This window comes from Geotrypetes seraphini, chromosome 5, assembly GCF_902459505.1.
Source record: "Geotrypetes seraphini chromosome 5, aGeoSer1.1, whole genome shotgun sequence".
Lineage (NCBI taxonomy): Eukaryota > Metazoa > Chordata > Amphibia > Gymnophiona > Dermophiidae > Geotrypetes > Geotrypetes seraphini.
In genome coordinates, this window is record NC_047088.1 from 99,941,286 (window position 1) to 99,966,931 (window position 25,646).

A 25,646-nucleotide genomic window follows, 5' to 3' on the forward strand; every position below is an offset into this window, starting at 1 on the left:
TCACCTTAACACCCTAGCTACTTGGTATAGGCTCTTAAAAACTGCTCTTCCCACCTCTTATCTGCCTAGGGTTTCGGCCCAGTGGGCTCGTGATCTGGCCCTTGACTATAATGAAACCCAATTTTTGGCCCTCTTTCCTAACCTTATCCAATTCACGAGCTCTATGGAACTCCGGGAGATGCAATTTAGGATCTTGCATCGGGCTTATATTTCTAGGGCTAGAGGACAGGCTATGGGCTTGTGGGCCGATGCTACCTGCTCTCATTGTCGGAGGGCATCGGGCACACTAGTACATATGTTTTTGGAGTGTCCCCATTCAGCTCTGTGGCTCCAGGTTCTCCCTTTTCTTGATGGCCTTCTTGGCAGGACGGTACCCAGGTCTTATGGCCTCTTGCTCCTGGGAGACATGGGGGAGGTGTTGGCTGCGGGATTTTCCCCACCTTCCCAGAAGTTCTTATATATGGCACTCCTGGTGGCGAAAAAGATTATACTTCTACATTGGGTGGTGGAGGCGCAGGCTTCCTTTAGTCAGTGGCTCAACAAAATGCGGGAACTAGCTGCATTCGAACTCCAGACCTATGCAGCTCCTACTAGTAATGACAAAAAACTGTATGTTTCCTTATGGAGGGCGTTTCAGGTTGCAGCTGACTCTGCAGTCTCTGCTCCCTTGTCTTAATCTGGTCCCTGTTGGACTTGGGGGCCCGCCTTCATGGGATTTCGCCCTACAGGACTAGTCGGTGACTCTCGAGCTCTGGTGTTTGTTGTTTGTTTGAGGGGTGCTTGGTGTAAGCTTGGTGTGGTTTGTGTGGATTGTTTGAGAGGGATGATTTTGTCTGCTGGATGAGTGAGGGATGGTTGCGTGGGGGATTTCTATTTTTGAAAAATGATTTTGCAGTCTCTGGTATCTTTAGGAGGGTCTTTTGATGCACGTCTCTGAGCCCGAATTGGAAGGGTTCTCCCTTTTATCTTGCTGATTTTGTATTCATTCCTAGCGATTGTTTCGATTGCACCTCTCCTGTTGTACGGTTTTGTACCTACCAGCGATTTACTCTTCCTTTGTACTAGTACTTTGGTCCTCAGTTTGGGCCTTGTTGTTTGTTCTTTTTGACTGCTTTCTCAATAAAAATTATTAACAAAAAAACAAACAAACCCCCCCCTTCTATACCTCTTTTTCTCCTTCTTTCCTTCCTCCCTCCTTCCCTCCCAGCAGATTTTAGCATATCTCTCTCCTCCTTTTTTCCCCTCAGATCTAGTATCTGTCTCCTTCCTCTTTTCCTCCTCCCAGGTCTGGTATCTGTCTCCTCTCCTCCCCCCCTGCTCGGGCATCTCTCTCCGTTCCCTTCCCCCTGTTCTTCCCTGGTTTTCCTTCTCAGTTTATTTTCTGCCTCTGTCTAAATTCTTTTTTACTATTCAGTCCTCAATTTCCCTCTTTCACTGTGTCTACTAATAGCTTGCCACCTCTTTCCCTCACCCCTTCAAGTAACTAACTCTATCCTCTTCCCTCAATCCTGCATGTGCCCTTTTTTCTTTCTCCTCCCCACTTCCTTCCAGCGTCTGCTTCCCCTCCCCCCACACTTCCATTCAGTGTCTGTTTCCCTCTCTCTACCTCTTCCATCTACTGTTCACCCTCTCTCGCCCCTTCCATTCACTGCCCTCTCTGTTCTTTCCATCCAGTGTCCACCCTCTCTCTCTCTTTTCATATGGCATCTTCCCTCTTTCTGTACTCCTTCCATAAACTATCTATCCCGTGCCCCTTCTCTCCTTTGTACGTGATTGATTTCAGCTCTGTCACCTCTCCGTTTTTCTGTCTCTGTCACCACCCCTCCCCTATGTTCTGGCATCTCTCTTCTCCTTCCCACCCCACGGTCTGGCATCATCCCTTCCTTGATTCCCGGCATCTCTCTCATTTCCTTTTCTTCCATCTCTCCCTCCCCCTCCATGCTCTGACGTCTCCTCCTTCCTTTCCACCTTCCTTTTCCCTTGGTCTGGCATACCTTCCTCCTTCCCTCCATGCCCTGGCATCTCTTCTTCCTCCAAGCCCTGGCATCTCCTTTCATTCCCTCCCTCCAGTTTGGGTACAGCAACACTCTCCCCAGTTCTCTCCCCCTCTGCTCCCTTTCCTCCTTCTGTCACCAAGGCCTGGTGGCCTGGAGTCCCTCTGCCGCGTCACTGATGACATCATCAGTGACGCTTCACCAGCAGGAGAAAGCCACGAAGCAGCCTGTTTAGCGTGCTGCGTCTGTCAACTCTACTGGAGGGAGGTTTGCTGCTCGGTCATCTCGCTGGGAGGGTCGGCAGGGTTCGCTTGGGAGGGAGAGATAGGGAGGGTCAGCGGGGCCTGAGCGATGATGATGCCGCTGCCGAATCCAGGCTGCGAGCCCCTGTCCCTTTGTCCCCACTCACAGCTTCAGGACGCCCTCTCTGAAAATGGGACATTTCGGCGTCCCAAAGCTGTGAGTGGGAACAACGGGACAGGGGATCTGAAAAAGGGGCTGTCCCGTTCAAAACGGGATGTATGGTCACCTTAGTTATGCATCTATGGTTGTTAGACAACTTGTAGGGAGCCTCAGTTATACAATTTCAGCAGTTTATACAACAGTTTATACAGTTTCAGCAACTCCCCTCTTACCTCAGGACTGCCTCCCAGGAATTCAGTTGCATTCCTACAAGCTAGACAGTAGGAGCTTGTCTTTTCTGCTCAGCTTTATTTTTTCTTTAAACTCAGTCTTTTTGTTTGTAGATTGCACCTATATGCTGCAGAGGTTCCCCGTGGGGACAGCTCTGACTGTGGAAGATCGCAGACTTTGTGGAAAGTCTGTTTCCAGGGGGTTGATTGCCTGGCAGTGCACCCTCTGGACAGCCTGCACTTTTGGCTCAGGGCTAAGGGACCATTCCCTTGGGAGCTTGCTAACCCCAGTCAGTTTTTCTGGGGTAAGAAGAAAGTGAAACGGCAGGGGGCTCTCCTGCTGGGGGTCTGGTCGGTGAGGGGCTTGGGAGTTCCCACTATGAGATTATATAATCAGGCATGTCATCTGCGACATATAAAAAATTGGGTCTGTTCTATATCTGATTATACTGACCTAAACTTTGAATGGGAATATTTTCAATTTGGCATTTTAATTTATTTCTTCATGCCAATCACTCGCAATTTTCATAGGATTGTACGGGGAGTCTATTGTTAACACCCCTTCAAGGGGCATGGCTTTTTTTTTTTTAATGAAGAACTGAGGTTATACAGCCCATGTTATTCCTTTGCTCCCCATCATAGGTAATATAGGCTTTATTCCAGGACAGGACAATGCCACTTTCTGGAGATGGGGAGCATGGGTACTTCACCTGATAAAGCACTTGCTTAGGGAGGACGGACAACCTCTGACTTTTGCGGAGTTTAGACAGTGCCTGGTAACTCACCCCTCAGATTTTTTTCACTTACTGTCAGGTTTCCCATTATATACATTCCTTGGGTCTCATTCACTTATCTCTAGCAGTGAGTACTAAAGTGCAGGCTCTTTTGCGTGGTGATGAGGAGGGCGATGTTTCAGTATCAGGTCCTTTATAAATTACTGCTTGGTGAGCACCCGCCAAAAGATTATACTTTGACTCAGGCAGCATGGGAACGAGATTTAGGACCTGTGGCCCAAGCCCTTGATTTTCTCTTGGTGGTATCTCGGAACCCCCAACTGGCCCATAATACAGAACTACAAGAGTGTCAATAGAGTGGTTTAAAGGGCATATTTTTTGCAACACAGAGCTCATTTGGCAGGGTGTGCACAAACATCACAATACAACAAATGTAGATAAGTCCCTAATAACTTTTGCCATGGCATTTGGAATTGCCCGACAATACAGGAGTTTTGGAAGGCTATCTTTGGTTATCTCCAATGGGTTCTACAACGTACCTTGACATACTATGCAACGAGTATTTTTATTTCATGAGCCCAGACAGTTGGGCACTGTATGCGGGGGGGGAGGAGGGGGGAGGGGAAACGTTGATTCTTGGAGAAGATCTATTTGGTGGGCACAAGAGCATCCTGAATATTTGGTTACAGGATCAGCCCCCATCTTTCTGGTATTGGCGTAATAAATTGCATGCGCTAATGATTTGGGAATCTTATGGAGTGCATGGTCTCTGTAAACAAACCCTTTCGCTGAGGGCTCGTAGTCAAATTTTGAATGGCTTTATGAGCTTTCCATGATTAGCTTGGGCACATGCATTTCAATGTAGGGGAGGGTTGTTTTGGGTTTTTATTTGGGGGTGTTCAGGGGGATTATCACTTGAATGTGTCATATTGCTGGGGTGCATAAAGTCTCAGCATCCTGGATATTTTGTTCTGTTGACTGGGGGCGGGAGGGTGTTATGGGCTGCTTTTTGATGGAAAGTTAGGATATGGTTGTTGTGATATAATTCAACCATTGTGCATCATGTATTGCTCCTGTGTTCATTGTAATATTAATTTTACTGTGGCTGCATGGTCTGTTCTCAGTAAAACAGATTTTTGTTAAATAAAGGGGGAAAAAACCAACAATACATCTCCCTCCAACACAAAAAATTTCAGCACCCCATTTCTTGTGTAAGCCTTTATATCTTGTACAAATTTTCAATAAAAATTTTCCTTAAAAAGCAGTACCTTGAGACCTGCCACACCAGTCTGGGACTCACTCTGGAAGACATTGGCTTGTTGAACACATTGGTTTATTTGCCTGTATCTCCATTGGTTTACATAGCTGCTTGTATAGATTGGTTAATTGTGCTGCTGTGTTAGATGGGGCTTTTGGTATAGCACAGAGGACCTTATGCTGCTTTGGTGGTAGCATACTGTACAGTTCCAGGAGGCACTAGCTCATATACCAGTGATGTCATTGGAAAAATCAGTTCTCTACCTTTTATCTGCTGGTAGGAAAAGATCACGATCCACTTGTTTAGATTGTTATCCCAGGACAAGCAGGCAGGTATTCTCACATATGAGTGACGTCATCGACGGAGCCCGGATGCGGACGCCTCACAAGCAGACTTGCTTGAAGAAACTTGAAGTTTTGAGTCGCCTGCAGCGCGTGTGTCTTCCCGCACAGCACAGGGCACGTCTCCTCAGTTCTCAGTTTTCTGCGGAGCCGAGAAGTCTGTCTTTGACTCTCTGCATTTAACTTCGTTCACTTTGTGCCTTCTCTTAACCGCGGTTTGTGTTTTTTTTCTTCACGAATTGCTGTTTTATTTTATTTCTTTTATTTTAGTTAAAAAAATAAATAAATTTTTTTCCTTCTTCCGTTCGTTTTCCGGGACAGGCTGCTCGGCTGCAGCCCGAGGGCTTTCGACTTTGCGGCGGCTATTTTTCCATCTATGTCCCGGCATGCTACAGGCTTTAAGAGGTGTAGCAAGTGTCAGCGCACGATCTCTCTCACGGACGCTGCCTTAAGTGCCTTGGGCCGAAACATCATCCTAGGTCGTGCCTGCCTTGCCAAACACTTCAGCCTCGTGCTTTCAAGCGTCATTGCATTCTGGTGGACAAGCTTTTCGAGATGGAGTCTCCTACTGATCCCTCGACTTCGAAAGCGTCTTCGGCCTCGACTTCCATCGAGGCTCCGTCTGCGCCTACTGCTTCTACCTTGAGCCTCATCAGACCCTCGTCGTTTGCAGCGGCTCCTGCTTCGACGTCATCTGCTGTATCTTCCCCTGTTTCCTCAGGTCAGATAGCTCAGCAGTCGGTTCCACCGGTGATAATTAAAGTGTCCAAGACTTCTAAATCGAAACACACTCATACTATCTCGAAGGAATCTCCAGCCAAAGCAGTTAGTCCGGTTTCAGACGCAGATCCATCATTGCCGGCTTCTTTCCAGACCATGTTAGAGAAGCAGTTTATTCAGTTACTTACTAACATGTGATCTAAACTGCTTCCTCTTAACCAGCAGACTCCCGCGAGGTCGAGCCGCTTCCTTTGCCTCAGTCTGAGCTTCCACACTCTTTGCAGGGAGCAGAGTCTCTGCGAATGTCTGGTCTGCCATCCAAGCATGAAAAGCAAGGAGCAGATTCTTTGCGAGTGCCTCGAAGAGAATCCTCACACTCTAAACAAGGAGCAGAGTCTTTGAGAGTGCATCGAGGTTCCTCCACCAAGCCTCTGGAGCTTCGATCTACAGCCTCTAGCCCTATTCATAAATCGGTATCGGCTGCTTACGTCTCCGAGGCGAAATCTCGATCCTCGAAATTTGGTTCCAGACACAGTTCTCACCACCATTCGAGGCCTTCATCAAGGCATCCTTCCAGGCATTGTTCTTTTTCTCAGGACAGACCATCTTCCTCGAAGCCTCGATCTATTCCAACCTCGACCAGACCACCGACTCCTCATTCGAGGTCTCCGATGCTGGACCTCGAGGATGTTCCGGTCTCGATTGCCTCGTCCAAGTCACCAGGTTCCTTTGATGCCTTTTTCCATGCCGAAGCTTCTTCTTCAACACAGGCTGCCTCGACGTCCTCAAGTCCTTCTCGAGGCAAAGCATTGGCAGATCAGCTATCTTTCTCGTCTTTCCTGCGACAGATGGCTGTAGACTTGGATGTTCAATTGGATACTGGCTCCAAATATTCTAAGGAGTATCTAGAAGTCATGAATCTTCTTCAACCTCCAGCAGAGTGTCTTAAGCTTCCACTTCATAAGCTTTGGAATCAGACTTTTGCTCAATGCATGGAGACACCTTTTTCCATATCAGCTGTTCCAGGAAAATTGGACTCTAGGTATAAAACTGTGCATCACAAAGGGTTTGACAACTCCCAGTTATCTCATCAATCCCTGCTTGTTGAATCCTCCTTGAAGAGATCCCACCCTTCCAAGGTCTATGCCACAGTTCCTCCTGGAAGGGAGGGGAAAACTATGGACAAATTTGGACGTCACATCTACCAGAATGCTATGATCTCCTCTAAAGTCCTCAATTATAATTTTTATTTCATCACTTATTTTGAATTTCTTCTTTCTCTTCTACCAAAGTTTTTGGCTTATTTGGATAACCAAATGCATTTTGAGTTTCAAGAAGTCATTGCTTCTTTCTGTCAATTACGTCTGCATCTCCTCCAATCATCTTATGATGCCTTCGAGTTATCTGCCTGAGCGGCTGCTTGCTCTGTGGCTATGCGTCGTCTTGCCTGGCTTCGTACCATTGACATGGACCCTAACCTTCAAGACCGCTTAGCTAACATTCCTTGTGAGAGCAACGACCACTTTGATGAATCCATCGAGACAGCCACCAAGAAATTATCTGACCATGAAAAATCATTTGCTTCTATATTCAGACCTAAACCAAAGCCAACTTCTGCCAAGCCTGCACGTCCTGCTGTTATCTATCAAAGGTGTTTTGCTCCAAAGCCAGCTCCTTATATTCGCCCTCCTCTGAAAAAACAACAACCTCAGAAGCAACAGAAACCCCAACCTTCTGCTGCACCTAAGGCTTCTCAGCCTTTTTGACTGTTTACAACAGAACATAACCTCCACCATTCTGTCTCTGTCTCTTTTCCCCCCTATGGGAGGTAGTCTCTATCATTTTTACAACCGATGGACGATAATTACATCCGATCTCTGGGTGCTTACCATCATCAGGGAAGGGTACTCTCTTCATTTCACTCAGGTTCCATCAGAGCTTCCTCCAAGAAAGTATCCTTCCAATCCATCCCAGACCGCCCTTCTTCAGGAAGCTCAAGCTCTGCTTCATCTCCATGCCATCGAACCAGTTCCCTTGGAACAGTAGAACAGGGGTTTTTACTCCCGTTACTTCCTTGTTCCGAAGAAGACGGACGATCTGCGACCCATTCTGTATCTCAGGGCTCTCAACAAATTTCTAGTCAAAGAAAAGTTTCGAATGTTGTCCCTGGCATCCCTTTATCCCCTTCTCGAGCAGAACGACTGGTTATGCTCTCTGGATCTCAAGGAGGCCTACACTCATATTCCCATTCATCCGGCCTCCCGTCAATACCTCAGATTTCGGGTGGGGAATCTGCACTACCAAGACAGAGTACTACCCTTCGGCCTGGCCTCATCTCCCAGGAGTGTTCACCAAGTGCCTGGTTAGTGGTAGCAGCAGCTCTAAGGAATCATGGTCTTCAGGTATTTCCGTATCTCGACGACTGGCTCATCAAAGATTCCACATCTCAAGGGGTTATTGTAGCGACCCAACGGACTACCTGGTTCCTACCTAATTCGGAATCAACTTTCCCAAATCTCAACTTCAGCTCTCTCAGACTCTACAATTCATTGGAGCTGTTCTGGACACTGTCCAACTCAGAGCATTCCTTCCACAACAACGTCTGGAAGCTCTTCTTCAACTCTCACACAGTGTCTTCCTGCTCTTCCATCTCAGTGAGACACATGATGGTACTTCTGGGTCACATGGCCTCCACAGTACACATGACTCCTTTTGCCAGACTTCACCTCAGAATTCCTCAGTGGACACTGGCATCTCAATGGACGCAAGTTTGTGACCCTCCTTCTCGGCACATTTCAGTCACTCCTTCCTTGAAGAAGTCTCTCTGTTGGTGGAAGCTCTCTTCCAATCTTTCCAGAGGCTTGCTTTTTCAACCGAATCTTTTCCTCTACGCATTTCCTCCATTCCCTCTCATTCTCAAGACTCTGGTCAAATTGAAGAACGATCATGCCACCATGATTCTAATCGCTCCTCGGTGGCCGAGACAACCCTGGTACTCCCTTCTACTTCAACTCAACAGCAGGGAGCCATACCGTCTACCAGTTTTTCCTTCTCTGCTTACACAGAGTCAAGGATCTCTGCTTCATCCCAACCTGCAGTCTCTACACCTGACAGCCTGGTACCTCTCAACATAACCCCTCTTCAGTTTTCTCAATCTGTAAGAGATATTTTAGAAGCTTCTAGAAAGCTTACAACTAGACAATACTATCACCAAAAATGGACTAGATTTTCTACATGGTGTTTTTCCCATCATAAGGAGCCTCAGCATTCCTCCTTATCTTCTGTTTTGGACTATCTTTTGCATTTATCCAATTCTGGCCTCAAGTCTACTTCTATACGAGTCCATCTTAGTGCAATTGCGCTTTTCATCAGCCTATTCAAGGGAAACCCCTCCAGTGGTTTCCAGATTCATGAAAGGACTTTTCAATGTCAAATTGCCTCCTGTGGTTTGGGACCTCAATGTTGTCCTTACTCAACTCATATAGCCTCCATTTGAACCAATTGATAAGGCTCATCTGAAGTATCTCACTTGGAAAGTGGTGTTTCTCAATGCCCTCACTTCTGGTCGATGAGTCAGTGAGCTGCAAACTTTATTTACTGACCCACCATTCACTGTGTTCCATCATGACAAGGTGGTTCTTCGTACTCATCCGAAATTCCTACCTAAAGTGGTCTCAGAATTTCATCTCAACCAATCAATCGTTTTTTCCAAAGCCTCATTCTCACCCTGGAGAATCAGCTCTTCATACTGTAAACGTGCTTTGGCCTTCTACTTGGAACACAGCAAACCACACAGAACTGCTCCTCAACTTTATGTCTCCTTCGATCCAAATAAGTTGGGACATCCTATTTCTAAGCATACCATCTCCAACTGGATGGCGGCTTGTATCTCATTGTGCTATGCCCAAGCTGGATTACCTCTTCACAGTAAAGTCACAGCCCATAAAGTCAGAGCAATGGCAGTTTCAGTAGCTTTCCTCAGATCTACACCTATTGAGGAAATTTGTAGAGCTGGTAGTTGGTCCACGGTTCATACCTTCACTTCTCACTATTGTCTGGATACTTTCTCCAGACGGGATGGACAGTGTGGCCAAACAGTATTACAAAATTTATTCTCCTAAATTGCCAACACTCCCATCATCCCATTCAGGTTAGCTTGGAGGTCACCCATATGTGAGCATAACTGCCTGCTTATCCTGGGATAAAGCACAGTTACTTACCGTAATAGATGTTATCCAGGGACAGCAGGCAGCTGTTTTCACAACCCACCCACCTCCCCTGGTTGGCTTCTCTGCTAGCTATCTGAACTGAGGAGACACGCCCTGTGCTGGGTGGTAAGGCACTCGTGCATGCGCGGTGCGGGTGACTCGAAACTTCAAGTTTTTTCAAGCAATTCTGCTTGTGAGGCGTCCGCATCCGGGCTCCGTCAGTGACATCACCCATATGTGAGAATAGCTGCCTGCTGTCCCTGGATAACACCTGTTACGGTAAGTAACTGTGCTGTTTGCCAAGACTCGGGGAAAGGAAACTAACAGATATATTTCACCTTATCCACTATGTTGCAACAACAAAGAGATGGTGCTACATATAGTTAATCTCTTGTGTTTCTATACCAGGGATTCAAACGGGAGCTCCTGGCATTCCGTGAATGGGTTGAATCTCATGTTTCCTTTATTAGCTGCTGCTTTGTGGTACTAATGGCTCATGGGAGACCTGGGATCCTCATTGGCAGTGATGGGGCCACAGTGAATCTAGAGCAACTCTTCCAAGCAATGAATAATCAGAACTGCACTGCCCTACAAGGCACACCTAAAATCTTTCTTATCCAGGCCTGCCGTGGAGGTGAGTCTGGATCAGTATGTGTGTGAGAAGCTATTCATATTGTAAATGAGGTTTAGCAGTTTTGTACAGTATAAAATGTATTAAACAAATAGCTGAAGTGGTGTGTATGACGAATGTTTTTGTTCATAATGTATTTGTTTTGTGTTGGGGCAGTAGGTGTGTGAGAAGAGAAATATGCATTTCCAGACCAGTTCAGATGGATGGGATGTCACCCTGCCAGCAGATGGAGCCAGAAAAAGTCAGTTCAGAACTTACTCCACTCCCGTTATAAAGGGCTAGTGCTGCCTTCAGCTGAGACACCTGATTCTAGGCTAAGGTGTCCAAGACTAAAGGTTTTGCTGTCCTTGTACAATCAATCATTCTTTCCAGACTGGACTATTGTAATTCCATCTATCTAAGTCTAACCAAGAAAAATCTTCAAAGACTTCAGCGGATCCAGAACACTACAGCTAGGTTGATCTTTGCAAAAAAGCAAATTCGATTATGTTTCCCTGCTTCTGTCAAAACTTCCCTGGCTTCCGATGATTTCTAGGATTCACTTTAAATGTACCTGCCTAATTTTCAAGATCCTACATGGCATTCTTCCTCCCCTAATCCCACTATCCTGGAATTCTTCGAGACCTGACACTACCAGATCCGCCCACATATTCAAAACTATCTTTCCCCTCATTAAAAGGCGTCATGTATGCAGGTAAATTAGGGAAATCCCTTTTCTTCACATTCACTGAGCTTTGGAATAACCTCCCTGCCCTGCTGCGGAACCTAGGCTCATTCCAATTATTCCGAAAGCCTCTGAAAACCTGGCTTTTTTCCAAAACGTAAAGCTCTCTATTTAAAATGTAAATCTAGCTATCCTCTTCATAACCTCTAATTTCATATTATGTCGTTCTCTCATTTATTGAATTAACTGTAAACCGTGCCGAGCTCTATGGAGATGATACGGTATACAAACTTAAGGTTTAGTTTAGTTTAGTTTTATAGTCCCTTCGTGATGAAAAGGATATGATATTGGGTCACTTAAGGGACTTAACCTTGTCTTGTAAAACCACAGTTGGAGGGATACACAAACATTCAGGGACCCCCCCTAAAGAAGGATTTAAGACTGTTTAAACATTCTTTCTTTTGTCTTTAAGCTCTCTCTGTTTTTAGAAGTTGAATTCAGTTGAATTCTGTTTTTAGAAGTTGAATTAATATGTCTTCCTTGGGTCCAGCATTTCTTGAATGGGAACTTGCTAACCTTCCTACAGATAGCAGTGTGCAGAGGAGGAAGATCCCAAACATCCCCATGTGGAACAAGCCAGAGTTTAATCTATCTGAGAGCTGTTAAGTCTTGCACAATGAAAGTAATGTTTAGAGCTCCTTTGATTGGACATAACATATCATAAGAATTTATTTCTAGACCGCAATTACCAGAGAGTTCAATGCGATTTACAAAAGATTAGCTATAATACATAGTTTGAAATAACAGATGAATTGGTTTTTAAGAGCTGAAAAACCTAGGAAGAATATGGTCTTCTGGCACTGGACATCAGGGACCCAAGACCTCACTTCAGTGCCAAGATAATCCCATTTCTAATACGACAGACATTCTGGCCCAGATGCACTAAAGCCAGCGATCGTCGCATGTTTTTCCCCTCGATCACCCATCTTCCTATCCAGCTTGCAAATTAGCTAACATCACTTGGCTATGCACAAAAAATGGGCAAGGGTTTTAGCAATCTGAAAAATACGACAGGTCTGCCTGGTGTTTTTGGTTGGGGTTTTTTTTGGGGGGAGGGGTGTTTGTTTTCATTAAAAAAAAAAAAATAACACTGATATTTTGCGTGTGTTAAACATGCAAAATATGTCCCATTAAAAAAAGGAAAAAGCCCCCCCCCCCAGCGATGAAAGCCGTCTCTGAACGCAGCACTGGGAATCTCCCCCCTCGCGCTAGCAAAAATCGGCAGGAGGAATGCCCAAGTCCTCCTGCCATGCCAACCCACCCCTGTGGCAGCAAAACAGCAGGAGGGATGCCCACTCCCTCTTGTCAGCGGAGGTCCCCCAAAACTCCCTACCCATACCTTTCAAGGAAGTTGGGAGCAAGAGGGATGCTCAGTCACTCCTCTGAGGCCCACATGTTCAAAATGGCAGGCCTTCCCCCTCCCTGGTGCATCATGTGATGCATGGAGAGGGATCTAAGGCCCTGATTGGCTCAGACGCCTAAGGCCCCTCCCCTTGGGAGGCATCTGAGCTAATTAGGGCCTTAGGCTCCTCCCCCTTACATCCAGGGTTACAGAGGGAGTTCCTAAGGCCCTGATTGGCTCGAACACCCAAGGCCCCTTCCCTTGGGAGGTGTCTGAGCCAATCAGGACTTTATACCCCTCCCCATGCATCACATGATACATTGGGGAGGGGAGGCCCGTCATTTTGCACAGGCAGACCTCGGAGGAGTGACTGAGCATCTCCTGCTTCCAACTTCCTTGAAAGGTACAGGGAGAGAGTTCGGTGGGGAGGGGGATTTAGGGGGACCTCTGGTGGCAGGAGGGAATGGGCATCCTTCTGCCTTTTTTTGGGGGGAAGGATGTTGGGGGGGTTGCCTGGCGTTAGGGTGGGCCTTCAGTGTCAGGGAAGGGAGTGAGCATCACTGCTGCCATTTTTTTCTTGGGGGGAGAGATGGCATGGCAGGAGGTAATGGGCATCCTTCCTGCCGATTTTTGCTAGTTGGGGGTGAGGAGGAATTCCGGTGCCGTGTTTATCAGGGGTCGTTAGGGAGAGTCATCATCGGGGGGACTGTTTTTTGGGACTTTTTTTTTATGGAGTAGATATTGTGCATGTAACACGCAGAGCATCTGTGCCCATAAAAAGAAAAAAAGTGGTTTCCTGCCCCAAGCATCTGAGTAGCAGAAGGCTGCTTTTGGGGCTTCCCCTGCCTCTCAGCTGCTCGAACTTCCGCTGCCGGCTCTACACGAGTGTAGCTCTCAGTGATCAATCATACAGGAGAGACGGGGATTACGACGAACCTCCATGTGAATCATTTGTATGCAAACTTTTTAGTGCATCAATAACTCTTTTTGAATCTGGCAAAAATCGGATTGGATCAGACCCATATAGTCTTACCAATCCTTTTTAGTGCATTTAGCCCTCTATTCCGGAACCTGTTGGTAGTCAACCTCTTCTCATTAGAACTCTTGTAGGGCGCTTCATTTGCAGTGTTTGCTCCTCCTCCCTTACCTCTGGGCTGTTCTCCAAGTCCCCAATAGAGGTCTGCATGGGAATGGGGATCACGGGAATCCCGCAGGGATCCTTCCCCCAGGTCAACGGGACTCCCACGGGGATACCCTCCAAGGCCCACGGGGTTCCTATCTTCCCGACTCTAGGCCTACCTTATTTCCGGTCTGACACTGCGCTGAGCTCAGAATCCCGACGAATCAGCAGCATGTCACGTAAGCATGGAGCTCATCACGTAGGCAGTAAGCTCAGCACAGGCACACATTGGTTCAGCTGCATCACAACGGGCCAATCGCAAACGAACTCAGAGTTCTAAGGTCATTTGTGATTGGCCCATTGTGCTGCAGCTGAACCAATGTGTGCCTGTGCTGAGCTTAATGCCTATGTGATAAGCTCCAGAGGAGGGAGAGTCGGCGGCTGAGTTGCTGCTTCTGGGGAGTTGCGGCGCTTTACTTTCTGTTGCCTTTGTGCAGCTGCCCGAGCAAGGAGCAGCTGGCTCCCATCTGAGTTCTGCCCCCACCTGAGCTGGCCAAAGTTGCGTGGGGTAAGTGACCTCATTCTAAGTGTGCCTCACGTAGGGAATACTCTTCCTCGAGATCACCCCCGAAGGAGCGCACTGCTGCACCTATGACCCACAATCCTTTGGTCTCAGTGCCTATGTTCGAGGACATGCTTAAGGCTATCCTTACATCTCAGCTTTCCTTGGTGGTGAGCCAACTGGTCCCGACCTCGACGCCTCTGACCCAGCCCCAGTCTGACCAGCCTGAGCATCCTTCTCTTGTGTCTCGGAGCCGTGCCTGCAAGACTCGCCGGATTCCCTCGAGCGATTCTTCGTCTCCGGAATCGGGACCTGTGATTTTCCGAGGGCCATGACAGGGGCCCGCTTTTTGCCCGCTACTTTGACGAGGCTTGCCTCTTCTAAAAACCTGCGGTCTTCTCCGCCCCTTTGGGGCAGGTTGCCGACCGTGAAACCTTCCAGGCACACCCTTGACCCAGAGTTGGACTCTAGTTTGCATTCCCCATCGGGGCTGGTGACTGCCTCTCAGGGGTCTTCTTCGAAGCCGGTGGAGGAATTTTCCTTTGCCCCGTCTTCTCTGAGGCTCCGCAAGATGGTCCCTCGGACTCCGGGGTCCTCCCCGACCCACCTTATGCGGGGTCGTTCCTTAACGTCCCCAAGGCGATTTAGTTGAGCCTCCTCGATCTCCCATTCGCGGGACTCCGAGGCTCCGGCATGCTATTCGAGGGAAATTTCTCCCATTTTCTCTGCTGTCCCCAGATATCACTCGGGGTTTCCTCGGGAGGATGAGTTTTCTTTTCAAAACTCCTCCTTTACTCGGTTCATTTCTGACATGGGCAGGGCCTTGAACCTGGACTTCCAGTCTGAGTCCCGTTATACCCAGGAATTCCTGGCAGAAATGGGTGTTGCTCATCCACCCCGTGAGGCACTGCGCTTACCATTGCACCAGGTTCTCCAGCAAACATTTCTCCGGAACCTGGAGACCCCTTATGCGGTCCCGGTTATTCCCTCCAAATTGGAGTCCCATTACCAGACGATCCCGGTCAAGGGGTTTGAAAGTTCTCAGCTTTCTCACCATTCCTTGGTGGTTGAATCTTCCTTGAAGAAATCCAACCCCTCGAAGGTGTACGCAGCCATCCCTCCGGGCCAGGAGTGCCATACGATGGACAAGTTTGGTCGCCGTCTTTATCAAAACTCAATGATGGCAAACCGTGTCTTCAACTATAACTTTATCTTCACGTCCTATCTCCAGTTCTGTGTGGAAGCCCTCCACTCGTTTTGAGCGGATGTGCCGGATTCTCGACGTCAGGAGTTTCGTCTCCTCGAGGAGACGCTCTCTCAGCTCCGCCTCTATATGTTTCAGGCGGCCTACGATGCCTTCGAGTTGTCCTTGAGGGTCACGGCCTTTGCGATTGCCATGCGTCACCTCGCTTGGCTCAGGATTGTGGATATGGATCCAAATCTACAGGATCGTCTTGCCAATCCCCCTTGTGTGGGTCATGAGCTATTTGATTCCATAGAGGCGGCTCCTAAGCGCCTCTCGGAACACAAACGGTCCTTCGCCTCTCTGGTGAGACTTAAGCCGAAGACCCCTCTGACTCAGCAATACAAAATTCTTCCCCAGAGGTATCCGCAGAAATCTACGCCTGTGTTCTCTCGGCCTCCTTCGAAGTGGCCGCAGCAACAACAGCAGCGTCAAGCTAAGGCCCAGCCACCGGCTCCGGCGAAGCCTGAGCCGTCTTTTTGACAATTCCGGTCTGAGCCTTCGGGCTCACTTCCTCATGGAACCTTCTCCTCTCCCCATCGGGGGTTGTCTCCATCATTTCTATACCCAGTGGGAAAGTCTTACCACCGACAGTTGGGTGCTTTCCATCATCCGGGAGGGGTACTCCCTTCACTTCAGTCGCTTACCCCCAGACCTTCCTCCAAGAGTTTCCTTCTGCCCAGTCTCAGCTGCCTCTCCTTCTGCGGGAAGCTCGGGCCCTTCTTTGCCTTCGGGCAGTCGAGGAGGTTCCTCCGGACCAATGGAATACAGGATTTTATTCCCGGTACTTTCTGGTACCCAAGAAGACGGGGGATCTGCGTCTGATCCTGGATCTCCATGCTCTGAACAAGTTTCTGGTCAGGGAACGGTTCAGAATGCTAACCCTTCCTACGTTGTACCCCCCTCTTGGACGAGGGGGACTGGCTGTGCTCGCTGGACCTCCGATACACCCGGCCTCTCTCTGGTATCTGAGATTCCGGGTAGGGGATCTCCATCTCCAGTATCGTGTTCTTCCTTTCACCTGGCGGCCTCTCTGAGGGTTTTCACGAAATGTCTAGTTGTGGTAGCTGCGGCTCTTTGTCTCCGCGGCCTGCAGGTGTTTCTCTACCTCGACGACTGGTTGATCAAAGCGTCCTCTCGCCACAAATTTCTGCAAGCGATGAATCAAACCATCTTGCTCCTTCAGAGTCTCGGATTCGAGGTGAACTTCCCCAATTCTCACCTCTGTCCGTCCCAGTCTCTAGAGTTCATCGGAGCGGTCCTGGACATGGTTCTTGCCTCGGCCTTGTCAGGAGGCCTTTGTTCGTTTATGCTGGAGGGTGGCCCATCTGTCCTCAGCCCCGGCTCGGCTCCTGATGGTCCTACTAGGTCACATGGCCTCCATGGTTCACGTGACTCCTTTTGCCAGACTTCACCTCCGTATTCCTCAATGGACTCTAGCGTCCCAGTAGAACCAGGATCGGGATTCTGTCTTTCGACTCATTGTCGTGACTCCTTTGTTGAAGAAGTCTCTCCGTTGGTGGATGCTTTCTTCCAATCTTTCCAGAGGTTTTCTGTTTCATGCTTCTCCTCCGCAGAAGGTCCTCATGACGGACTCGTCGGCTTATGCTTGAGGGGATCATCTGGACGGTCTTCGCACTCAGGGTCTTTGGTCCAGTGCCGACCGCCTTTGTCACATCAATCTGCTGGAGCTTCGAGCGATTTTCCTCACCCTGAAAGCTTTTTGTCACCTGCTTATCGACCGAGTGGTGCTGATCCGCACGGACAACCAGGTTGCCATGAATTATATCAACAAACAAGGGGGCACGGGATCCCTGTCCCTGTGCCGGGAGGCAATGCGGCTCTGGGATTAGGCCATCCACCACAAAATATTCCTTCGAGCGGTCTACATTCAGGGCCAGCATAATTGTCTGGTGGACAGGTTGAGTCGTCTTCTGCAACCTCAAGAATGGTCCATCCATTCCTTGACCCTGCGTCAAATGTTTGCTCGTTGGGGGACTCCGGACGTCAATCTGTTCGCGTCCCCCCCTCAATCACAAGTTGCCCCGCTTCTGCTCCAGGGTTTACACCCCTCTCAGGCTTGAGGCGGATGCTTTTCTGCTGGATTGGACGAACCTGTTTCTGTATGTGTTCCCTCCATTCCCTCGGATTCTGAAGACTCGTCAGGCTCAAGTCCACGAGTGCCACCATGATTCCGATAGCTCCTCGGTGGCCCCGACAGCCATGGTTCTCCCTTCTGTTGCAACTCAGTTCCAACGAGCCTCTTCTTCTGCCTGTTTGTCCTTCTCTGCTTATGCAGAGTCGAGGTTCTCTACTTCATCCCAACCTACAGTCTGCACTTAACGGCTTGGTTCCTCAAGACTTAATACCCTCATTCCAGTTCTCCCAGCCTGTGTTGGACGTCCTGTAGGCATCTCGGAAGGAGTCCACTCGCCAATGTTACCATCAGAAGTGGACCCGCTTTTCTTCCTGGTGTGCTACTCGGCAGCAGGAGCCCCTATCTGCCTCCTTATCTACTGTCCTGGATTATCTTACACTTGTCTGGTGCTGGACACAGGTCCTCTTCAGTTAGAGTCCACCTTAGTGCCATTGCTGCTTTTCTTCAGTCTGTTGATGGGAAACCTATCTCTTTTCATCCTGTGGTTTCCCGCTTCATGAAAGGCCTTTTCCACGTTCATCCGTCCCTTAAACCTCCTCCTGTGGTTTGGGATCTTAACGTGGTCCTTGCTCGTTTGATGAAACCCCCGTTCGAGCCACTAGCGTGGGCTCACTTGAAGTATCTTACTTGGAAGGTTGTGTTTCTTATTGCTCTTACTTCTGCCCGCCGGATCAGTGAGCTTCAAGCCTTGGTAGCGGACCCACCTTTCCCTGTCTTCCATCGTGATAAGGTGGTTCTCCATACACATCCTAAGTTCTTGCCTAAGGTTGTTTCTGAGTTTCACATCAACCAATCCATTGTTCTTCCTGTGTTTTTTCCGAAGCTCCTCTCAGCGAGAGGGAGAATTAGAAGTCCTTGAGCATGCGTAGATGCATGCTCAAGGCAGGCAGGCAGAAGCCGGAAGATCTTCTAGGCACACGATCTGTGCCTGCGCTAGACGGGGGTGGGGGGGTGGGGTGGTAAGTTTAAGTTGTTCGGACGGGGGGGGGGGCGGTTCACGCGGGGGGGGGCCAGTTGGAGCGAGGGGGCCTTTGTGAGCGGGGGGGGGGAGCGATGCCGGTTATCGGGGGGGGTGCTCGCAAATCGAGTCAAAACGCGGTTTGCGAGTCAAAAGTTTGCTGAGTGTTTTGCTCGTAAATAGGTTTGACTGTAAATAGAATTTTTTTTTCCTACCTTTGTTGTCTGGTTTCTGCTTTCCTCATCTTCTCATTCAATTCCTTCCATCCACTGTCTCTCTTCGTCTTCCATTTACTCTGTTACTGTGCGTCTCCCTTCCCCCCATCATCCCTCTCCCTGGCACCCATCTTCTTCCCTCCCCTCCCCCATAGTCTGGCATCTCTGTCTTCTCCCCTGCCAGCATCTTCTCCCCACTCTCTGTTCCCCATTCTCTTTAGCACCTTCTCCCTACTCTGTCATCCCCATTTCCCTTCAGCGTCTGTTCCTCTCCACCCACCTTTCCTCCCTTTCTCCCTCCCTGCCCCTTACCTTCATGGCGCTTTCACCCCCCTCCCCCCCACAGCAAGAACACCTTTTAGCCGCTTCTGCCATGCATACTGCACCCCTCCCTCTCGGACAAAAGGCCCCGGTTCGACTAAAAAAACTAAACAGTAAGTCCTCAATTTAAAAGGCAGAAGGAGTGTTTCCTGCTTGCAGCGCACAACTGTGCTGACAAACCTCCCTGCCCCTTACCTTCGTGGCCGGCGATTTCTAAATTGCCTTCCTACGAGCAGCCGGAGAGTTGAAGTTGCATGTGGCTGCTGGAAAGGTCGTCTCTGATGCAACTTCCGGTTGCGTCAGAGATGACCTTTACGCTTCAACGCTGGGTCCACTCCTTTTCAACATATTCATAGGGGATCTGACTCAAGGGCTTCAAGGTAAAATAACACTATTCGCCAATGACGCCAAACTATGTAATATAGTAAGTGAATGCAGTTTACAGAATTATATGGCGCAGGACCTGCTTACATTGGAAAGTTGGTCCTCAACCTGGCAGCTAGGCTTCAATGCTAAGAAATGTAAGGTCATGCACCTTGGAAGCAGAAATCCATGCAGGACGTACTTCTTGAACGGAGAAACTTTAACTAGGACTTCAGCAGAACGAGATTTAGGAGTAATCATCAGTGCAGACATGAAAACTGCAAATCAAGTGGAGAAGGCTTCATCTAAGGCAAGGCAGATATTGGGTTGTATCAATAGAAGTTTCGTCAGCCGAAAGCCTGAAGTCATGATGCCGTTGTACAGGGACATGGTGAGACCTCATCTGGAGTACTGTGTGCAATTTTGGAGGCCACATTACAGTAAAGATGTGCGCAGAATTGAATCGGTTCAGCGGACGGCCACCAGGATGATCTCGGGGCTCAAGGATCTCTCGTACGAAGAGAGACTGAACAAATTGCAGCTCTACACTCTCGAGGAACGTAGGGAGAGGGGAGACATGATCAAAACATTTAAGTACCTCACGGGACGTGTCGAAGTGGAAGATGATATTTTCTTTCTCAAAGGACCCTCGGCCACAAGAGGGCACCTGCTCAAACTCAGGGGCGTAAAATTTCATGGCGACACCAGAAAGTATTTCTTCACAGAGAGAGTGGTTGATCATTGGAACAAGCTTCCAGTGCAGGTGATCAAGGCAGACAGCGTGCCAGATTTTAAGAATAAATGAGATACCCATGTGAGATCCCTACGAGGGTCAAGATAAGGAAATTGGGTCATTAGGGCATAGACAGAGGGTGGGTAAGCAGAGTGGGCAGACTTGATGGGCTATAGCCCTTTTCTGCCGTCGTCTTCTATGTTTCTATGACCAAAAATTTAGGCTACGACAGCTCAGACCTGCCGGAAATTTTGCACGCAGATGTAGGACAAGGTTAGGAAATCACCCATGAATTATATCAACATCACCTGGAGTGCTCATTTAAATATTAATTACCTCTTTGTAATACATTTGCAATGCAGAGTCTGCCAGGAAGTTTGGAAAAGACTACAGTGAGCCCTTTTGAGAATTGGCCGGTAGAATACTTCCACGCTAAACCGGCTAGAACCTTCCCCTTAATTTCTTCAAGAGTCATTCATAAAGTACTTTGTCAAATGATTTCTAAAAATCCAAATGCACAATCTACCTTCAGACCAACAAATTTGGCTTTAGTGGAAAGTTAGAAACCTAAAACATAATCTGAGTTTAGTTGTTTTAGCTTTGACATATAGGATACTAAGCTGAAGGTGGCATCAACCCCCTATAAGGGAAGTGAAATCAATTAGGAGCTGTTTTTCTCTGGCTCCTTCTGCTGGCAGGGAATTGAACCCACTTATCTGAACTGGTCAAGCAGGACTCAAGGAAAGGAAATGAACAGGTAGGACCAAATTTCACATTTGTTTTATACTTTCAGAGCAACAGGACCCTGGCATTGTATATACTACTGATGCTCTGAGCCATCTATCTAAAGTACTACCTACACATACAGACAGCCTATTTATCTACCCATCTCAAGAAGGTGAGAACAGGCTTAATTTTGAGAGTAAAAGAAGTAAATGGAATACTATTCCTGACAAGCAAAGTATCAATTTGTCATCCTGTATTTTGATTTTCCCAAGGATATGTGTCTTATCGCAGCGAGACAGATGGCTCAATCCTCATTCAGAAACTGGTGATGGTTTTCTTGAAAGGCTTTTGCGAGTTTCACATCCTGGAACTTCTCACTAAGGTAACAGGAAGGAAATTTATCAACGTTTGGGGAGGAGAGATGAGGGAAATCTTGATGGGGCCATTTTTATAACAGCATGTCCAGATGTATGTATACAGTATATACTGTATATATTTATTTTATTTTTTAAGGAGGAAATGACAGTTTGTTTCCAGTTGCAGCTGTCTTTCCATTTGTATGTTTATCACAATATCGTAAATCATTTTCTACAAGATAGTTCCTTATCCCACATGACCAGTCCAGACTGCTCGGCTTGCCTTCTACCAGCAGATGGAGATAAGAACTACGCATTATCCCAGGTCAAGCAGGCAGCATATGCTCTCACAAGTCACTGACGTCATCCATGGAGCCCCAGCAAGGAAGGTCCCAAGTACATTGCTACTTTAAGAACTAGAAAGTTCACAACTGACCGCACCATGCACGTGTGAGTGCCTTCCCGCCCCACATAGGTGCGTGGCTCCTCAGTTCAATGTTTTCCACAGAGCTGTTCAGTCGTGTCATTGAATGTTTATTCATTATTGCCTTCCTGCTCGCAAGTCAAATTTACTTCTTTTTTCTTTAGATTTCTAGTTCTGTTTTTTTTTTCTTTAAAAAAACATTTTGGATTTTCTTTTCTTTTGCTTGTTCACCCTCGGATTTCAATGGCGGGGCCTACAGTTTCGCCTCAGCCTATCGTGTTTAATTTGGCTGAGGCGGTTTTTCCAAACTTTATGTCCCAGCTGTTAATAGGGTTCAAGAAGTGCAGCAGGTACCAACAGACAATTTCTGTCACAGAACCACATTCATGGTGTATACTGTGTGTCGGACCGAACACCATATAAATTCTTGCGTGCAGTGTTATATTTTTAAAAAGCGCACCTTGAAAGCCGCTGCCGCCTTCAACAAAAACAGATCTTCGGTACTACTATGGAAGGAGATAAACCTTCACCCCCTTCAACGTTGATGGCACCACCACCAAAGGCACTGCGTTCGGCGGTACCAACATCTAAGGCACTGCACTCTGGGGCACCATCTTTGAAGGCACTAAAATCTTTATCGGCACCACCTGCTACCCCAGCATTGCAGCCTCTTCCTCCTTCGGGTAAGCCAGAAAAGAAGTCACCAGCTTCTCATGTAGGGTCGCAGGCCAGTAAGGCATTGAGTCCAATCATACCGGCCAAGCATCGACCCTTCATGTGGCCCACTTCAAAATCAAGGGGTTTCTCTTCATCAGATTCATCCTCTTCAGAACAAGCCATGGCACCAAAGGTACCGGTGAAAAGCCACAGGCACCAGTGCCTTCTTTGAAAGAACAATTTGAGGAGTTCTTTTCATAAGGAGTATGGAGAAATTTTTCACAAATTATTACACCTGACACCTATCGCCTGTACAGGTACCAGGTCCTATTTCTTTATTAAACTTAGATGGTAAACTCTTGGCCAAAGTTCTGGCCCTCCATTTGGCTAAGGTACTACTAATATAGGTGTGCATCAAATGGGCTTTGTGTCTGGAAGGTATTCTTCTCACACTGTCTGGCACTACACCTTATGTCTTTAGCTAAGACAATGGGAAAACCAGCCTTTTCTGTGTCCTTGGAAGCAGAGAAGGCGTTTGACAGGGTAGAATGTACAAAGTAATGCAGTGGTTTGGTTTGGTATGGGCTCAGGTTTTATACATATGATTAATATGTTATATAGTCATCCCAATACTAAAATATGTATTAATAATGTTCTTATGAAAAGTTTTATCTCTATCTGCTTTTACCACAACCTCTGGCAACGCGTTCCAGAGCTTAACTATTCTATGAATGAAAAAAATATTTTCTCCTATTGGTTTTAAAAGTGTTTCCCTGCATTTTCATCGAGTGTCTCCTATTCTATGTAATTTTTGATGAAGTGAAAAATCGATCAACTTGTACCTGTTCTACCCCACTCAGAATTTTGTACACTTCAATCAGATCTCCTCTCAGCCTTCTCTTTTCCAAGCTGAAGAGTCCTAACCTTTTTAGTCTTTCCTCATACGAGAGGAGTTCCATGCCCTTTATCATCTTGGTTGCTCTTCTTTGAACCTTTTCTAGTGCTGCTATATCTTTCTTGAAATAAGGATACCAGAACTGAGCGCAATACTCCAGGTGAGGTTGCACCCTGGAGTGATACAGAGGCATTATAATATCTTTAGTCTTGTTAACCATCCTTTTTAAATAATTCCTATCATCTTGTTTGCTTTTTGGCCGCCGCCACCACACATTGGGCGGAAGGTTCCATCGTATTGTCTACAATGACACCCAGATCCCTTTCTTGGGCGCTAACCCCCAAGGTGGACCCTAGCATCTGGTAACTGTGATTCGAGTTATTCTTCCCAATATGCATCACTTTACATTTGTCCACATTAAATTTCATCTGCCACTTGGACACCCAGTCTGCCAATTCCCTAAGGTCTGCCTGCAATGTTTCACAATCCACATGCATTTTAACAACTTTGAACAGTTTAGTATCATCTGCAAATTTAATCACATCACTCGATCCAATTTCCAGATCATTTATATATAAGTTAAATAGCACCGGTCCCAGTACAGATCACTGCAGCGCTCCACTGTTTACTCTCCTCTATTAAGAAAAATGGCCATTTAACCCTACCCTCTATTTTATATTTGATAACCAATTCCTAATCCACAACTGAACTTTGTCTCCTATCCTATGACTCTTTAATTTTCTCAGGAGCCTCTTGTGAGGAACTTTATCAAAAGCTTTCTGAAAATTTAGATACACTATATCAACAGCTCACCTTTATCCACATGTTTATTCACACCTTCAAAGAAGTCAAGCAAATTTGTGAGGCAAGAACTCCCTCAGCTGAACCCATGCTGACTCCATCTCATTAAATCATGTTTGTCTACGTGTTCCATAATTTTATTTTTTATAATTGTTTCCACCATTTTGCCCAGCACTGAAATGAGGCTTATCGGTCTGTAATTTCCCGGATCAACCCTGGAGCCCTTTTTAAAAATTGGCGTAACATTGGCCACCCTCCAATCTTCAGGTACTACACACAATTTTAGTGACAGGTTACAGATCACTAACAGCAGGTCTGCAATTTCATGTTTGAGTTCATTTAGTACCCTGGGATATATACCATCCGGTCCTGGCAATTTATTACTTTTTAACTTGTCGATTTGGCTTCCTATATCTTCTAGATTCACCGAGATTTCTTTCAGTTTCTCAGTATCATCACCCTTGAAAACCATTTCCGGTTCAGGTAGATCTCCTACATCTTCTTCCGTAAAGACCGAAGCAAAGAATTCATTCAGTCTTTCTGCTATGGCCTTATCTTCTCTGAGCGCCCCTTTTGCTCCTTGATCATCCAGTGGTCCCACATATTCCCTCACAGGTCTTCTGCTTCTGATGTACCTAAAAAAAATTGCTATGAGTTTTTGCCTCTTTTGCAAGTTTCTCTTAATATTTTTTCTTAGTTGTCTTTATCAATGCTTTGCATCTAACTTGCCAGTGCTTGAGTTTCTTCTTATTTTCTGCATTCGGATCCTTTTTCCATTCTTTAAAGGATGTTTTTTTGGCTCCAATAGCCTCTTTCACTTCACCTTTTAACCATGCCAGCTCTCTCTTCCTCTTCTTTCCACCTTTGCTGATACATTGAATACATCTGGTCTGGACTTCCATGATGGTATTTTTAAATAACATCCATGCCAACAGTCCTAACTTTTGCAACTGGTCTGGACTTCCATGATGGTATTTTTAAATAACATCCATGCCTACAGTCCTAACCTTTGCAACCGATCCTTTTAGCTTCTTTTTAACCATTTTCCTCATTTTCATAGTCGTTCTTTCGAAAATTAAATGCCTGTACTAGAGAATGACACAGGGACCGTTTACCACGGTAAACCATGGTCACTGCAGTAAATCCACAGGAATGGAGACATTTGCAATTGGTTTACTGCAGGATTGGGGACAAGACCTTTCACCGCCCGCGGGAATGGAAACAAGACCTTTTATCGCCCCATGGGAGCGGTGAAAAGTCTTGCTCCTGTGGTAAAAAAATTGCACCTGTGTCACTTGGCATCTCCTCCCCAGCTCTTCTTGTGCCTATTTTACCTTCAGGAGCCAGCCATGCCACAATGAAGATAGAAGGAACCCAAAACCAAACCCTGAGACCAATGCAATTTGAAGAATAAAATTACCAGAGAATAAAATTACCAGACAACAAAAGGTAGAAAAAAATTAATTTAATTTATATTTTTTGATTAGAATATTTCAGATTTGAAATATGTATCCTGCTAGAGCTGGTATT

General features: G+C 46.9%; 1 protein-coding gene across 5 annotated transcripts in view; it reads left to right on the top strand.

Moving 5' to 3' along the window:
* The window catches only part of CASP14 (caspase 14), a 92,688-nt gene that overhangs the window by 43,965 nt on the left and 23,077 nt on the right, over positions 1–25,646 (top strand). For all 5 annotated transcript variants that reach the window (XM_033946421.1, XM_033946417.1, XM_033946419.1 and 2 more), the window contains 3 exons: positions 10,296–10,521; positions 21,051–21,155; positions 21,256–21,365. In XM_033946421.1, coding sequence (XP_033802312.1) covers positions 10,296–10,521; positions 21,051–21,155; positions 21,256–21,365 — 441 coding nt within the window. The remainder of the gene's footprint in view (positions 1–10,295; positions 10,522–21,050; positions 21,156–21,255; positions 21,366–25,646) is intronic.